At 50.4% G+C, this 17,434-nt stretch overlaps 1 protein-coding gene across 2 annotated transcripts; it reads right to left on the bottom strand.

Moving 5' to 3' along the window:
• Nucleotides 1-505: 505 nt before the first annotated feature.
• Asl (argininosuccinate lyase) lies at nucleotides 506-14,535 on the bottom strand. Of its 2 annotated transcripts, none has more exons than XM_050146432.1 (17): nucleotides 14,431-14,535; nucleotides 14,205-14,259; nucleotides 9,132-9,326; nucleotides 8,528-8,611; nucleotides 8,245-8,301; nucleotides 8,016-8,113; nucleotides 6,712-6,789; nucleotides 6,516-6,593; nucleotides 5,369-5,421; nucleotides 4,466-4,528; nucleotides 3,930-4,044; nucleotides 3,721-3,805; nucleotides 3,566-3,625; nucleotides 3,228-3,311; nucleotides 1,013-1,093; nucleotides 795-901; nucleotides 506-703 (listed from the first exon to the last, which is right to left on the bottom strand). In XM_050146432.1, the coding sequence occupies exons 2-17, from the start codon at nucleotides 14,214-14,216 to the stop codon at nucleotides 559-561; spliced, it is 1,395 nt and encodes a 464-aa protein (XP_050002389.1). In that variant the 5' UTR covers nucleotides 14,217-14,259; nucleotides 14,431-14,535; the 3' UTR covers nucleotides 506-558. The 2 variants fall into 2 exon arrangements, with proteins under 2 accessions (XP_050002389.1, XP_050002390.1); XM_050146433.1 differs by having other exon boundaries at nucleotides 14,338-14,475.
• Nucleotides 14,536-17,434: the final 2,899 nt, after the last annotated feature.

The raw sequence follows: 17,434 nt of genomic DNA, 5'->3' as shown, positions 1-17,434 counted from the left end.
TGGCCCTTTAAGAGGCAAGCCCCACCTACTCCCTCTCCCATTTGCAGAGGCAAGCAGATCTTCCTTCTGCTTCCAGCCTGAGCTCCTTCTTTTCACCTCTCTCTCGAAGAGGTAGCTACTACCATGGCTCCTCCCCCAACTCTGTTTCTCTCTTGCGCTCTCTCCCTCCCTCTCTGCTTTTCTCCCTTCTCCCCTTTGCCCCTCCTTTCCATAACCCACTAAATAAATATCCAACCTCACTCTGCATGGTATGCCTATCCCTTCTCTGTCTCTTACACATCAAGGCTGTGGCTCCTCATGGGACTGGCTGCCCAACCGAGGCCTCTCACCCACCACGTGGCTCCCTGCCTGGGACTTGCTGCTCCTCGTGGCCCACTGCCAGCTGCTGCTACTCGGAGAACAGCACCGTTTTATTTTTACCATAACAACTTCCTTCTTGCCCCCATGGGCCAGTTCAACAAATCCCCATTCCACCCATGAGGAAGACAGTCTGAGGCAGGAAACACATGGTGTCTCTTCATTATTTATTATTGGGGAGCAGCTTTCGGTGGGTGGAATCTAGGCCTGCTGGGCCTGCAGCAGGGCCCTCACCTGGCTGATCTGCCACTCCACGCTGGATCGTGCCGTACCACCCAAGGCACTATACTGTTCCACGCTGTGACCGTAGTCCCACACGTGATTCACGTCACCTGAGAACAGGGGACTGGGGAGAAAGAAAGAGTTAGGATAGTGCACTCCATGGAGCTGCTCCGGGTCAGATTTGGGATGAGGTGGGGATGGTGGGGGTGGCACACCTGATGGTCTGCAGTTCCTGCAGGGACAGCTGGTTGAGGGCGACTCCTTTAGTCTCTGCCATGAACACAGCTTTTCCTGAGGCCTCATGGGCCTGGCGGAACGGCATCTGGATACAAAGGCAGAAGGTGGTGCCATCGGGAGTTGTTTTCCCCGCTGCGACCTGAGTGCCCGGCTTTGGGGACACCCTTGTCCCCATACCCAGGTGTTTCACACTCACCCCTTTGCGGACCAGGTAATAGGCGAGGTCGGTGGCCAGCATGTCAGGACTGAGCGCCTGTGTCATGTTCTCACGGTGAATCTGGGGGCACCAGTCCAGCAAATGTGAGCTGGGGGATGGCGTGGAGCCTGTCCTACCGTGTTCTAAGCAACTGACGAGTCTCTTTTGCCCCTACCCCACCCCGCTCAGCCCCTCCCCACCCCACGAGCAATCCACTCACTGCTTGAACATTTTTATCAATATTAGTTTGTTTTTATCTTTTGAGACTTTGTAGCCCAGACGAGCCTCAAATTTACAATCCTGTCTTGGTGTCCTTAGTGTTGGGATTACAGGGGTGCATCCATGCTCAGTATAGGATTACATTTTTTTGTTATGTATGTGTGCTGTGCTTACGTGTCTGTGCATGAGTTTTTTTAATTCAGGGTTTATTTTTGTTTGCTTAAGGTTTATTTATTTATTTATTTTTACTTTTTGGTTGTTCAAGAAAGGGTTTCTCAGTAGCTTTGGGTCCTGGCCTGGAACTAGCTCTTGTAGATCAGGCTGGTCTTGAACTCACAGAGATCCGCCTGTCTCTGCTTCCAGAGTGCTGGGATTAAAGGTGTCCGCCACCCCTGCCCGGCTAAGATTTATTTATTCTGTATAGTGTTCTGCCTGCATGTATGCTTGCACGCCAGAAGAGGGCATCAGATCTCCTTACAGATGGTTGTGAGCTACCATGTGGTTGCTGGGAATTGAACTCAGGATCTTTGGAAGAGCAGGCAATGCTCTTAACCTCTGAGCCATCTCTGCAGCGTTTCCCCCCTCCCCCACTGTTTTTTATTTTAAATATGTGTGGGCACACGTGCACATGTGGACGTTCATACATGTGAAGACCTGAGGTGCAGGGATCATCTTTGTTAGCTCTTCCACCTTATTCACTGGGGACGAGTCCCTCAATCAAACCCAGAGCTCACAGACATGACTAGTTTCACTAGCCAGCTCCCCTGTGTGGCGGTTTAAAAGAAAATGGTCCCCAAAGGGAGTGACACTATTAGGAGGTGTGGCCTTCTTAGAGTAGGTGTGGTCTTATTGGAGGAAGTGTGCCACCGTGGAGGTGGGCTTTGAAGTCTCATATATGCTCAAGCCATGCCCGGTGTCTCAGACCACTTTGAGCAGCTCCTTCTCCAGCATGATACCTGCCTACACGCCTCCATCCCTGCCATGGTGATAATGGACTAACCCTCAACTGTTTTTCTGCTTTCCTTTTTAAGAGATGCCATGGCCATGGTGTCTCTTCACAGCAATAGAAATCCTAAGACACCCTGCCTTTTTTTGGTGTTGGTGGGGGGGGGGGACTGGAATTAAAGATGTGCCTCCATGCCCGGCTGGTATCTGCATGTGTTTCTAGGGATGGAAACTTGGGAACCTCACATTTGGGACGCAAGTGCTCTAACCACTGGGCGATCTCCCCCAGTTCCTATCCGGTAAGCAGAGGCACATTTTGAGAACCAGTGCTTTAGAAACAGTGGAACTATCCAGGGATGAAATGATGTGAAGTTGGAAGTTGACTTCCGAATAACTCTAGGAGAGGCAAAGATATGAATAAAGACAGCAGAAGCAACATGTGGCCACACAGTGAGGCTCTGTCTGAACCACACAGAGAACGGCCACGAGGCACTTGTTTCTAAAGCTGGCTCTTGGCACATTGGGGTTCTCTAGGCATCTTTGTGATAAAAGGCTACAGCAGAAATGCGGCTAGCGGTGAGGTGCATGCCTGCAATCCCAGTGCTTAGGAGATTAAGAGAGCAGGAGGATGAGATTAATGCCAACCTTGGCTATGTGTGAGACCCTGTCTCAGAAGGAGAGGGGAGGGTAGAATACAGTGGGGCAGACCTATAATGCCAGCACTTGGGAAGCTGAGGCCTCAAGTTGGAGACCAGCCTGTGCTACACAGTAAGATCTTATCTCAAAAAAAAAAAAAAAAAATCTGATTCTGGCCCAAACCTGGGACTGGTAAAAAAAAAAAAAAAAAAATCTGATTCTGGCCCAAACCTGGGACTGGTGTCTAACCAATCCCTATTCTTCTGCACCAGGTTTTGGTGCAGGGAGGCCTTGCCCTCCCGATTCAAAGTCTTCTGGCCTCATCCCCCGTCCCCTCGCAAATCACTGTCTGGCATTTCCACGGATCAAGGGCCTGGGGAGGAGAATTAGGAGATGTGGGGGGCGTTAGTCTTGCCTGCAGCGTAGAGATGACTCCGGTGGCCACCTGGAGGACGGCAGTCATGGTATCCGATACTTCAAACACAGCTTCCTTGTCTTCCTGGAAGGCGAGCAACAGGTGAGGGGCCCGGCAGCCCTGCCCTTCACCCAGACCTCTTCCCTTGTTCTATTGGAGACACTTAGCACCTCTCCCTGCTACCCTAAGGAGCAGTAGGGGACGTCTGAGGGTAGTCACAGACTGTGTGACCAGGACGGGAAGGAGACATTCTAGGGGCTCCTCTCTGGGTGTCGCGGCTCTGAGAAGTAGTACGTGGTACAGCCAGAGGGGTCCTCATTGCATACCCAGCCTCCTACCTGTAAATCCTTGTTGTACGTGCTGGGAAGTCCCTTGAGCGTCATTAGGAGCCCAGCACACTGTAGGAAGAACGAAGCTGAGGAACTGGGACACCAGAGCCAGTCATGAAGTTCCCCCGAGGACCCACCGGGTCCGTCCTCTCTTCCCAGCTCACCCGCCCAAACACTCGGCCCGCCTTGCTCCGGATCAGCTCCAGGCTGTCTGGGTTTTTCTTCTGGGGCATCAAGCTGCTTCCAGTGCTGGGGACAGAGGTGTGAAGACTGAGGTTCTACTGACGCCTGGCTGGCCCTCTGGCAGAGGCACTGGGCAGGGCGGACTGGGGTAGGAGGAAGCCATTCCAGCATTCTGAGATACAGGCCTTACCTGTAGGCATCTGAGAGCTGCACAAAGTTGAATTCTTTGGTGCCATAGAGGATAAGGTCTTCTGCCATCCTGCTGAGGTGGGTCATACACAGAGAAGCCCAAAACAGGAACTCCGCTAGAAGGGACAGCAGGCGTTCTCTTTTAATTTACCTTCTGTGCGTGTTCATTCGTAGAAGTCAGAGGACAGCTTGCAGCGGTTAGATCTCTCCTCCCACCACGTGGGTTCAGGGCATCACACTGGGGCCATCGGGTTTGGTAGTGTACGCTCTACCCACTGAGTAATCTTTGCTGGTAGTTATTGTTGGTGGTGAATTTTTTTGGTTTTGTTTGTTTGAGACAGAATCTTAGATAGCTCAGGCTGTCTCAAGCTAACTAGCAGAGGAAGTCCTTCAGTTACTGGTGTTCCTGCCTCCACTTCCTAAGTGCCGCGACTGTGGGTGTGTGCCAACATGCCCAGTGCGTGCCGTTGTGGGAATCACACCCGGAGCTTCACGCCCCCTAAGAAAGCATTCTGCATCCCCAGCCCTGTATCTTACCCACAAAGTCTCTCTCGCTGGTGGCATCCATGCTGTTGAGCGTGATGGCTCCAAAGTTCAGTTCTGGATGTGAGGGAGGAAAAACAGTTGGACTGGGAGCTGAGAAGTGCTCTTCTCTACCCGGAACCAGGATGCCCTGCCTCATCCTTGACCCCTTCTTGGAAATGAGAATCGAGGAGGAGTCTGAGGTGGGGAAAGGGGTCTCTGTACCGATCTCAGGAGGGTGGATGGAGGTCGAAGTATTCCCAGCAATAGGTACCCCTGACATAGGTAACCTCAATAATCTCAATACCCAAAGGCAAGATACGAGGGCCTCTGCCTTCTCATTGTGGGAGGCACAGAAGTCTTTGAGCTCACAGATGGACCAGGGGAACCAGGAATGCTAAATACACAGGGTTGTCACTTCACATGGGGGAGATATAACCTGTTTTCCACCCAGAAGGCTGGGAGCAGAAGAGATTAATAGCCTAGTGACCTTTGCACTATCTGTGTGGCTGAGACACACCAGATCCTCCCTTGAACCCTTATCATGAACTTGTCAATCTACAGAACCTATCTTTATGGAAGGTGCCACATGTACTACTATTCAAAGAGTTTCAGGGTAGTCATGCCATAAATTTTATTGTGACATGGGATTGAGTTAATCATCACCAGGAAAGATTTCATCCAATTGTGGTGTGCTTCAATATGCCTAAAATAAAATATGTGGGATAAGACTCCCAAAGTTTGAACCAACACTGTTGAACCCGCGATCCCGTGTGTTTAACATTCCTGGCTCCCCTGGTGCTTAGCTGTGAGCATGAGGACCAACACGTCTTCCACGTGTCACCCCTTGTGTCTTTGGGACCCAGCAGGGGCTAAGAGTGACAGTCCCCAGAGAAAGATGAGCGGGGTATACCTCACCTGCTCGGAGTAGCTCCCGTTCCACACCCAGAGGGTTGCCCGCAATGGCCCCGCTGTAGAGACAACGGTTCATAGTGATTAAAGTTCTGGATACCACCCACACGCAACATGCCGGGTTAAATCTTAGTAACTCAGCCCCTCTGCTGGCCTGGCCACCTTAAGGACCCAAACATTTGCCATCATGCAGGGGAAATGGTGCCCATGGGACATCGGTTGGAGTTTCAGCAAATTCTCAAGTTTGGCTATCCCCATGTTAGAGATCTGGAAGGCCAAGTAGGGGCAGCTTTTTGTTGGTGGTGATAAAAACATTATGTGTGTGTGTGTGTGTGTGTGTGTGTGTGTGTGTGTGTGTGTGCTTTTTGGTCTGTATGTGAACTACATGCATGTAGGTGTCCACCTAGGCCAGAAGAGGACTTCAGAGACCCTGGAACTGGAGTTAGAGGCAGTTGTGAGCCTCCCAACATGAGTGCTGGGAACTGAACCTGTGTCTTCTGCAAGAGCAGCCAGTGCTCCTAACCATCTCCCCAGCCTTTACAATTTTGTTTTATTATTTTTATTTATGTGTACATATGTGTGCATGTGTGAAGGTGCCCATGGAGGCCGGAAGAGGGCAATGGATTCCCTGGAGCTGGAGCTATGGATGGGTTATAAGCCACCCAATGTGGGTGCTGGGAACTGAGCCCGCTTCCTCTAGAAGAGCAGCAAGTACTCTTAACCAGTGAGCCATCTCTCTGCCTATATTAGAATTCTTAATTAACATGTATATTATATATTTGATTTCATTATGACATTTTCATTCGTGTGTAAAATGTATTTTAATCACATTCATTCCTCCATTATCCTCTCTTGCCCTCCCACCTTGCTAATCCCTTTTCCCCAGCTCCTTCTATGTTCTTTCTTTTTCGGTGACCCAGTGAGTTTCGCTGGGGTTGCTTACGGGGCCATGTGTGAGTGGTTACCAATAAGAGCATGGGCAGATTCTTCAATCACTGAAGAAATGCAACCACAAAGTCTATATATAGACTCTGAGGAAGGGGCAGGGCCTCACAAGCCCCTCTCTCTAATCCCCAAGCTTTCTTCAGTCCTGCTGATTATGTAGCGATCTGCCTTCACCTTCCATCAGGCCTTGGGGACACTGGGGACTTACCTCCCCAGTGGCAGGACATTGATCCGCTTCTGCACCTCCAGCAGTCTCTCTGAATCCCGTGTCAGTGCAACAGCGTGGCTGTGGGAAACCAGAGATGGGTGGACAGTGTTTGGGTGATAGATACCAAGGAGCCTCCCCTTCTACCAAGGCCCCCAGTCAGGGCCCCTTCCCGGTGTCCCTACTCCACAAAGCTCACCTCAGGATCCAGTGGCTCCAGCGGATAGGCTGAGCCCTCTGCAGGTGTGTGTACCCTGGAAAGAGGACGTCACGTTCCCTGTAATAGGAGAAGCAGGGCACCTGAGGGGTTGGGGTCCAGAGGAACAGGTAAGGCTTGCCTAGGACCCCTGGAAACCTACAGGCTAGGCTCTTTGCACGGAAGGTAAGAGCAGATCGGTGAGCTCTACCTGAATAAAAGACCAGATGCTCACTAGGGGGACAAGCAGGCCTTAAGGAAAGAGAACAGAAGCAAGTCAGTGAGATCAAACATTACGCCAGGAAGGACATGGTGGTACAAGTCTACGGACCTGCAGGGGAGGTTGAGGCAGGAGGAATGCCATAAGATTGAGACCAGCTTTGCTATACGCTGAGTCCTATGTAGCCTGGTTTACAGACGAGATCCTGTCTGAAAAACCAAGCCCAGCTCTGGGTGGTGGTGCACACCTGTAACCCTAGCATTTGGGAGGCTGAAGCAAGAGGACCTGGAGTTCAAGGTCAGCTTCAGTTAGATGGTGGGTTGGAGGCCAGTTTGGGCTATCTAGAGAAAGAAAGAAAGAAAGAAAGAAAGAAAGAAAGAAAGAAAGAAAGACAGACAGACAGACCAGGACAGGAAGGAAAGGAGATTAAATTTGAGGCTAGCCCCTGAACTACACATAGCAAGTCCCAGGCTACCTGTAGTATATAACCATCACCATGTTCAATTTCAGAATACCGTCCGCCATCATGCCATTAAAAAACAACCTTGTAGCCTGGCGGTGGTGGCGCACGCCTTTAATCCCAGAACTCAGGAGACAGAGACAGGCAGATCTCTGTGAGTTCAAGGCCAGCCTGGTCTACAGAGCTAGTTCCAGGACAGTTAGGGCTCTTACACAGAGAAATCCTGTCTCAAAAAACCAAACCAAACCAAACCAAAAACCCAAAACACTCATACATACAAAATAAAAAACCGGGCCTGTGGACTGTCGATATTTGCTTCCTTTAGGAAGGAGCAGGAGGTTCTTTGGTCCCGCACTTGAGTATTTAACTATTCTTCTCGGGCCTTTATGTGCAATTCTGCCCTAATTGTACCTGCTCTCGCATCTGGTCCCTGGAGAAGCGCGAGTACATAGACAGGGGCAGACCAGAGAAAGACTAGGACCCCGTCTACTATGAGCCACGGGGAACCATCATCCATGCTGGCTGCATACTTCTGGCACGGCCGGTTTAGGGTTACTAACACTTATTCCTTGCTTAGATTCCGCCCAGGGAGAGAATTCTTGTGGCGGTGTCCCCCAGAAGACTTACGCCTCAGCCCGGTCGACCATGCTTCCAATGAGCGCCCGGAGCAGGGCGGAGAGTTTGGAACAGGTCTGCCTCATCCAGAGCCTGAGATCCGTGACCACCTGTGGGGAGGAGACAGCCATACTCAGGGAGTGGAGCCTGCTGCTTCCTTCCCCGGAGAACCGGGCCAAGAGCCTCCGGGGTTCCCAGGGTTGAAAAGGTCACAGCAGAGGGCAAAGAGGGCTGGTGACACCTGGTCATTGCGGCTTCGTCCCGTGTGTAGCTTTCCTGCAGCTTCACCAATGAGCTCCTAGGGGTGGAGAGGCATGAAGATAGGCTAGAACACTCTAATCCCAGCTCAGTGGGGACACTGAGTCTAGGTAGTGGTCCTTGCCAGCCTTGTGGCTTTCCCTCCCTACGCCAGGGACCCAGTCCTGCCCAAGTCTCTTGCCATTTCTACTCTGCCAGTGATGTTTAGTGCCCAGAGTAAGGTTGATAAAGAGAGACCGATTTTTAGGAAGAAGGGCGTTCCATACCTTCAAGCGCCGTTCATTGGCTGTGTGGATGTCTTCATCATTGGGGTGCAGTTTGAAGGTGCCCTGGGCCCACTCATCAGCTACCTGGAGCAGGCAGCAGCAATGCAGGGTGTCAGGTTGATAGGCATCAGGGGTCTCCCTGCCTTGGTCTTGGATCCACCATGTTTGCTAAATGCGCTTGTACGGAAGCTGAGCCACAGAATATTCCCCATCCCTGAGGGATGATCTCTGACCCAGTCCACCTTGGTTTTAAGCCACGAGGAGTCATTAAAAGACAGAGCCGGTAATTATAGCACACCTTTCCCGTCACCTACTTAGTACAAGGTCAAACAATAAATCTGGGATACTACAGCTAGTACCCAGGGTGTAAGAACTGGATTATGGCTCAGTGGTAAAATTGAACACTTGTCTAGAATCTCCCAGCGAGGGGCTGGGGGCGTGGCTCAGCACCAAAGCATTTACCCAGCATGCACCACAGGTCTGGGTTCCAACTCCAGCCTTAGAAGGAGGGAATAAAGGTGAATGCAGTGCTTAGGGACTTTGGGTAGGAGCCTGGGTTCCCAGGGGAATGGATGTAGGGTGGACCTCGTGTCACAGAGGCTACCTTGTCCAGGCCTTGCAGTATCTGCTGCGTCTCGGCTTTAGTGAGAAGCCCCGCCTTCTCCAGGCCCCTGCTGTAGGCCTTGCTCCCCTGCACATCCACGTTCCACAGATTCCGGTCGTAGGAGATAGATGAGTTGAACTTCTCCATGATGGGGTCGACAGCACCCACAAAACGGCCACCCCATAGCTTCCCACTCTGAACAAGAGGGCAGAAGAGAACAAAGTCTCAAAAGGGACCCTTAGGAGAGATACCCAGAAAAGACTCTGTGTGTGTGTGTGTGTGTGTGTGTGTGTGTGTGTGTGTGTGTGTGTGAGGGATATTAGACATTATTCTCACTGGACAGATGGGGCAACTGAGATTCAGAAGGTCGGGAACTTGGTGAGTGTGCAGCGGATATATATGATAGACACAGAAGTCAGGGCTCGTTCTCACCACATGGCATGGACCAGGGAGATGGCGGCATTCCTTGGAGCACAACAGAATCTTTTTTTTTTAACTGACAGACAACATAGTATGTACTTATTCTATGGGGTCATGCATATTTATAAGTACATATATATGTGTATATATATGTACATATATGTGTATATGTATATATTAATACTGGAGATTAAACCTAGGGGCTCTGGCATGGCAGACAAGTATTGTGTTTGAGTTATATATTAACAGTCCTCTTTTACTTTATTTAGTTTTTGGATTTATTTACTTTATCTTATGTATTTTTTTGCCTGATGTATGTCTGGGCACCATGTGCATGCCTGGTACCCGCAGAGGCCAGGAGAGTGTGTTGGACCCCCTAGAACTGGAGTTATGGATGATTATGAACCATCATGTGGGTGCTGAGAACTGAGCCTTGGTCTTCTGTGAAATTAGTAAGTGCTCCTAACCACTGAGCCATCTGCCAGGTCTCTTATTTATTTTTTTGAGATAGGGTCTCACTGTGCCTGGCTGGCTTGGAATTCTTAGAGATCTGCCTATCTCCGTCTCCTGAGTATTGGGATTAAAAGGTATGAGCCACCATGTATGATCCTCTTTTAATTTTGAGAGTTTCCTAATTTGTGTAGACTAGTACTGAGCTCACTCTGTGGCCTAGGCAGATCCTCCTGCCTCAGCTTTCCAAGCAACTAAGATTACAGGCCTGTACCCCAGACCTTACAAAGATAATGCTTTGTAATGTAAAAGACATTAGCCCCCAACCCCAGGCACCAAAGGGCGGAAGGTGGGTCAGAGAGGCACCTCTCTGAAAGAGGAGGGCACAGGTCAGGATGTGGACAGGTGGGAGGATGGGACACCGAGCATGCAGGAAACAGAGTGCCAGGACTCGGAGGAGAGTGTGGTAAGGACAAAGTTAAGAGTCATGACATGTCCATCGTTGGCAACCTTTCTCTCTCTGTGTAGGTGTCTACAAGAGCCACTGGGGACATATCACTTGTGCCCCAGAACTCTGAACTGACTTTGGACCTATCATATAACTCCTTGGAACCTCAGTTTTGCCTCTTTGCAAAGCAGGAAATATACCCACGTGATAGGCTTGTTATGAGCCAGTGGTTCTCAACCTTCCTCATGCTGCGACCCTTTAATACAGTTCCCCAGGTTGTGGTGACCCCCACCCATACAATTATCTCATAGCTACATCATAACTGTAATTTTGCCACTGCTATGAATCGGAATGTAAATATCTGTATTTTCTGATGGTCTTAGGGGACCCCTGTGAAAGAGTATTTCAACCCCCCAAAGGGGTCGAGATCCACAGGTCGAGAACCACTGCTATAAGCATTCAATCTGATATCATTTGCAAAGTGCATGCATAGTGAAGGGGGTCTGGGGGTGCTCACGGACAGGGTGTGCTCTCTCTATTCTCTCTCTTCTGTATGTACATGTTCACGTGTGTACGCAAATGCCAGAGGCCAGTGTTGAGTGTCTTCCTCAATTACTCTCTACCTTTTTATTTATTACTACTGTTTATTACTTTTGAGACAGGGCCACACTATGTAGCCCTGGCTAGCTTGGAATTCACTATATCAATCAAGCTGGCCTGGAGTTCACAGAGGTTGCCAGCCTCTGCCTCCCACATGTTGGAATTAAAGTGTCCCGTCACATTTTAGAGACAGGATCCCTCACTGACCCTGACCCTTATCCATTAAGCTGACCTGGCTGGTCAACAGTTTCTCCTTCTTCAGCACTGGGACTCAAACTCAGGTCCTTTCGCTTGCACAACAAACACTTCACCAGCCGGGCCACCTCCCTATCCCTGGGGCTTGCTTTACCATCTGTGCTCCTGGGTCTGGTTCTGTGGGCGCCATGAGAATATCCACTGTGCTCTGGCTCCAGGCTTGGAGCTAACCTCCTCCGTACCCAACAGTCTTACTGTCAAAGGGCTCTGACCCATAGAGGCAGCCTCCACCATCATCCCCGGCTTTGAGAGGTTCTGCACCTGATCCTTAGCCGCCTCAACAAAAGCCAGATCTCCTTCAAAGTGCCGCATGGGCCCTTGGGTTTTGGGGGTCAGGGCCAGCCAATCAGAATAGGGAGCAAGTCAGGAGTCTTTTGGGGAAGACCCAGGAGGATCCTGCGGCTGTCTTCCTTTCCAGATTTCTGGCTTCTGCGTCTGGTTTGTTGGTAATAACAACCCCTTAACAAGCAGGACAGCAGCCAGAACAATTAGTACCAACCCACAGAATGGCTTAAGGCAAGCTGAGGTCATCTGCAGTCCAGTCCACTGTGTTTGGGGAGCAAACAGCTCCAATCCCACCAGCAGGCTTCCAGGCGCACACTCCCTTTGTCCCCCTCTGATATTTGGTATTGAACCCGAGGCCTTGTGTGTGAAACACAGGTGTTATATCACTGAGTCATACACAACCACTTTCTGGAGGATTCTAAGCAGGTAGTTTACCACTGAGCTAACAACCCCGGCCATGTTCTTGGCTTGTGGAGATAGGGCCATGCCATGTAGTTCAGGCTGACCTAGAACTCATTATAATGTTGAAGCTGGCCTCTAATTGGTGATCCTGTTTCAGCCTCCCGAGGGCTGGGGGTACAAGTGTATCCCCACACTTAGCCCTGGAAAATATTTGAAACGATCTTGGGAGGTCAGAGTGAGGCGTCTCCAACTGGACAGTAAATGGGCAAGGGCCAATGCAGTTGGAGAGGGCGCTGCTCCAGGCTAGGAGTCTGGGACAAGGTGAAAGCGGCTTAGAGTTGGGCCGATTAGAATGAGCAAAATTCAATTCAAGTGCACAAGAGAAGTATCGGAGTGGCTACTGCTTGCTGGGCGTGGTAGTGCTCACCTATAACCCCAGTGTTAGGGAGATGGAGGCAGGAGGATTAATAGCTTTTTGTTTTGTTTTGTTTTGAGACAGGGTTTCTCTGTGTCCTGGCTGTCCTGGAATTCACAGGTAGACCAGGTTGGCCTCAAACTCAGAGATCTACCCGCCTCTGCCTCCTGAGTTTAAAGGTGTGCACTGCGACACCTGGCATTGCAATTCCATCTTTTTATGAAGTGGACACAATAACCCCTACTTCACAACGGAACTAATAGCTCAAGGCTGCCCCTGGTGTACAAATCACATCTGTTTGGCTCCAAAGTCCAGTCCTTGTTCCTGACCCTCCTCATAACCCAGCAGCTAAGTAAATCAGGCCATCTTAACGTGTTCAGATGAGCGGAGAGGAAGGAAGTGACTCGCCAGCTACTGAGGATCAGAAGGGACTGGGCACGCTGGCGTCTGTTTCCCTACTGCCCCCTTTCCCCTGTGACATCAGAGTGATGACTCCATGATCTGTCCCTTACAGGCGGAGCCCAACAGCTCTCATTAGTCCATTGACTAGATAAACCAACCAAGTCCGTGAAAGGGACCTATGTCTTGCACACTTGTCATTAAATTTGAAGAAAAGCCAGGGATACTGGCCCAAAGGAGAGGGCAGGGACACCCTACGGGGGTCACTTGAGCCACAGAGAGAGGTCCCTACCTTCTGGCTCTTTCCATATGACAGAGCCCAAGTACAATTTAGGGACTCAACTTTTCCTAAACGTGAGGACAAGCGCAAGGCACAGAGGGGTATCCTACCCGGTGGGGACTGACAGGAGGATGTGGGGGTGAAAGGCGGGTGTTGAGAAAGGTGAGGGAGCTCATTGGGTAAAGGCCCTCGCTGCCAAGCCTGCAGGAAAGAGAATCTCCTCCCACAAGTTCTTCCCTGATCTCCACACGTGTACCATACCCACACATGCACGTCCTCATAAACAGATAAACAAACAAGAAAATCCTCAAAGAAAAAAGTAAACGGAAAGTTTTGATGTGGTCGCTCGCTCACACCTGGAATCTGAACGTTCCGTGGGTGGAGGCAGGAGAATTGCCAGAAATCTGAGGCCAAGCTGGGCAGACAGTGAGTCCCAGGCTAGCCTGGGCTAAAGTGAGCTGAGAAGGAGAAACAGGGGCAGGAATGATGGATCCGCCATTAAGAGCACTGGCTTCTCTTCCAGAGAAGCCAAATTTGATTCTCGGCACCGATATGCTGGCTCACAGCAATTTGTCCTGTTCCTGCAGTCTCACACCCTCTTCTGACCTCCACAGGCAGTAGTCACCCACGTGGTACATAAACATACATGCATGCAAAACATCCATACACACAAAAATTCTAAACTATTTTTTAAGGGAAAACAGTGCCGGCCGTGATAATGCATGCTTTTAATCCCAGCACTCGAGCAGAGGCAGGTAGATCAGTTTGAGGCCAGCTTGATCTACAGAGCGAGTCCCAGGACAGCCAGGGCATTACAGGAAAACCCTGCCTCAAAATACAATTTTTTTTAAAAAAGGGGGGCTAGGGGGAGAAACAGCCACACGTGGTGGCCAACTCGCAGTCATTAGTGAGGTCACCTCCTGAGCCACTTGGCGGCGCTCGATGGGCAGAAGACGATGGGGACATCCCTGAGTGAGCCTACATTAAACTGGGCTTTGGAAGTGTGCTCGGAAATTTCTGTATCACTGCAGGTCTGTCTGGAGGGAGGTGGCCCCATGCACGGGTCAACCCAAGTGGCTCCTCCCCGCTCGTTTGCAAAGTCCCCGAAGTCCTACACACCTCCGATGCCATGTTGGGCGGTTCCTCCTTCTCCTGGAGCTTCGGTCCTAACGATCTGGAAAACAAGATCAAACTGACCACCTCGACTCTGGAGGTCTGCGGGGGCAGGGACAGCTCAGAGTTGGGGACACACGCTCGGCTTGCGGGACGTGGGCAGCACTCAGCAAGCGCGCCACAGTCCTCGGCGTTCCCTCGTGTTTGCCCCTCTGTCCCACGCTCCCCGGACCTGGTCGAACAGACTCTCAGTGGACAGGTGCCTTCTGATCTCTTCTGGCCTCTCCTGGCCCGGATGGCGGCTGTTGCCCCTCTGCCTTGTCCCCGCCTCCTTGCAGCGTAGAGCCAATTGGGAGAGGTGGGTGTGCCGCCTATGGGCGGGACCGCCTCTGGCTGAGCTACTCGCCGCCAGAGGAAGTCTGGGATTTTCGACCAGTTAGTTAGCTGTTGGCTGTTTGGAGGTTCAGACAGGTGAGACACACGCTAGGAGGGAAGAAAGGTGAGAGGAATGTCATCCCAGCAGCACCCAGGAGTCCGAGGCTGGAAGACGGCTGGGAGTTGCAACCTCGGTTGCAAATGAACCTGTTTCAAAAACAAACAAAAAGCCGCCGACACTGCACTTGGGAGGCAGAGACTTGGAGGGTCTTTCTCATTTCAAGGCCAGTTGGGTCTACATAGTGAGTTCCAAGCCAATCAGGACACATTGAGACTCTGTCTCAAAGCAGAGGACACGGGAAGAGCACGTGCTAAATTAGACGGGACTTTGTATGGTAGCTGTGGTGGTGCAGGCCTGTTATCTCAGCATAGGGAAAAATCTAGGCAGGAGGATCAGAAGTTTGAGGTCCTCCTGAGCTGCACAAGCCAGTTCAAGGGCAGCCTGGGTTACACAAGACCAATTTAAAAACAAACAAACAGGGGGCTGGAGAGATGGCTCAGTGGTTAAGAGCATTGCCTGCTCTTCCAAAGGTCCTGAGTTCAATTCCCAGGCAACCACATGGTCACAACCATTCGTGATGGGGTCTGGTGCCCTCTTCTGGCCTGCAGGCATACACACAGACAGAACACTGTATACATAATAAATACATAAATAAATAAATATAAAAAATAAAAAAACAAACAAAAAGATAGGTAGTCAGAGTGGGGAAAGATAGTGCTAAATGTTAAGCTACCTGTGCTAGCGAATACCTGTGATCTGGGCACTTGGGAAACTGAAGAGGCAGGAATAGCAAGACTCTGATATTCCTAGACCCTTGTGGTTGTCGTTGTTCCTAATACTGTGATCCTTTAATACAGTTCCCTATGTTGTGGCCCCCCTCCCTCCCCCATCACCATAAAATTATTTTCATTGCTACTTCATAACTGCATTTTTGCTACATTTTACATAATGTAAATATCTGTGTTTTCCAACAGTCTTGGACAACCCCTGTGAAAGAGTTGTTCAACCCCCAAAGGGGTCAAGACCTTCAGGTTGAGAACCGCTGGCCTACAGAGATGGCTCAGCAGGTAAACGAGCCAGCCACGAAAGGCTGGGAACCTGAGTTCGATCCTGGGAGACCCATCTGTACTTCCAACTCAAGACAGGAGAGAAGACTTGAGAATCGTCTGGGAGCTTGGGGGCCAGCGGGTCTGGAGTACTCGGAGCAGTGGCAAATCCAAGAGAATCCCTGCCTGGATAAGGGGGAAAGGCAAGAACCGACCTCAGAGGGTGGCCCCCCAGTATCCACACATGCTCTGTGGCACATGGCATGCACACCTCTCACACCCAAAATAAACCAACAGTTAAAAAAAAGACGGATCTAGCCATAAGTGTCATTGGATGTAAGGTGCTTAGAGTCAAGGTCTGAGTTTGAGCCCAGGGACCTACATGGTGGAAGAAGAGAATGACACCACCAAATTGCCCTCTAACGTCTGTGTGTGTGCGTGTACACACATGCATGCACGCGTACACACACCACACACCCCAAACAAACAAACAAATAAATAAAGTTAAAAAAATAAAAGCACCAAAAAAAGTTGGGGATATAGCTCAGTTGGTAGTCTTTAGAGAGTCCAGAAAGGGGATCCTAAAAGTGATTATTTCATGCATTTGAGAGTTAACACTCAGCCCATCCCTGAGTCTATCAAGCCCATCCTAGAAGCAGGAAGTGTAGGCTTCCATGAAGTCAGTTTGGGACCATGGCTGGAAGAAGACTGGGCCGTGGCCACTGTGTGGACCAGCTATGAGTGGCTCCCTGTCGTGGAGGTTGTTTTTGTCTGAATGTGCGTATGTACAGTGCATGGTATCAGTGGAAATCAGAAGAGGGTGTCGGCACCCCTGGAACTGGAGGTGCAGATGGTTTTGACCCACCATGTGGGTGCTGGAAGCTGAAACTGGGTCCTTGTCACCATTGAGCCATCTCTCCAGCCCCTTGTGGACTGTGGATGTTTTTTGATCCCAGCAGATCAGATACCTTAGAGCTAGCCGAGACAGTACTGGGAGCACTGGAGACCACTCCTAGTAATTGCTAGGGTGTCTGTGTTGCACAGTGCAGTTGAAAAGGTAAGAATTTAATCAAACGTTCGTGCCTCGTGAAGTGACAAGTTTTCAAATTCATTGCCAACAGGCCTAGATGACTGTAGATGTGTAAGAGCTCACGCATGGCTCAAGAGTAGAGCCCTTGCCTACAGTCTATGAAGTGAGGAGCTGGGGGCAAGGCTCAGCAGTGAACACTTGCCTAGAGTCACCTGGTCACCCTAGAAAACCTCAAGCTCTGGCTCTTTCCCAAATGACAGACAAAGTTCAAGACACTGTAGGAGAAGGCTGGGGACACAGCTCAGTTGGTAGAATGCTGACTTAGCACACAGAGAGCTCTGGGTTTGATCCCCAGTACTGCCTAAAGCTACCACAGTGGCTCATGCCTGGAATTCCAGTTCTCAGGAGGCGGAGGCAGGGTCAGGAGTTACCCTCAGCTACACAGTGAATTCAAGGTGAGACTAAGCTGCTCGGTCCGCCTCAAATAAACAAAACAAGTGAAAAACATTTAAGGGAGCTAATTGAGGCATTAGCTCTGTGTGTAGAGAATAAACAAAATAACAATAATTGTATTTCCTTTGTTTACTTTGTTGTGTGTTTTGAGGCAGGATCTCTCTACGTCGCTAGACTTTAGTTCACTGGGTAGCCCAGGCTGGTCAGAAATTTGACGTTCTTCTACTTCAGCCTTCCAAGGGCTGGAGTGGCATGTGTGTGCCAGCACTCC

Source organism: Alexandromys fortis, unplaced genomic scaffold, assembly GCF_014885135.2.
Source record: "Alexandromys fortis isolate MF-2015 unplaced genomic scaffold, M_Fortis_MF-2015_v1.1 scaffold_56, whole genome shotgun sequence".
In the NCBI taxonomy this organism is placed as follows: domain Eukaryota; kingdom Metazoa; phylum Chordata; class Mammalia; order Rodentia; family Cricetidae; genus Alexandromys; species Alexandromys fortis.
The sequence above is the reverse complement of the archived record's forward strand: the minus strand, read 5'-3'. Positions and strand labels throughout refer to the sequence as shown.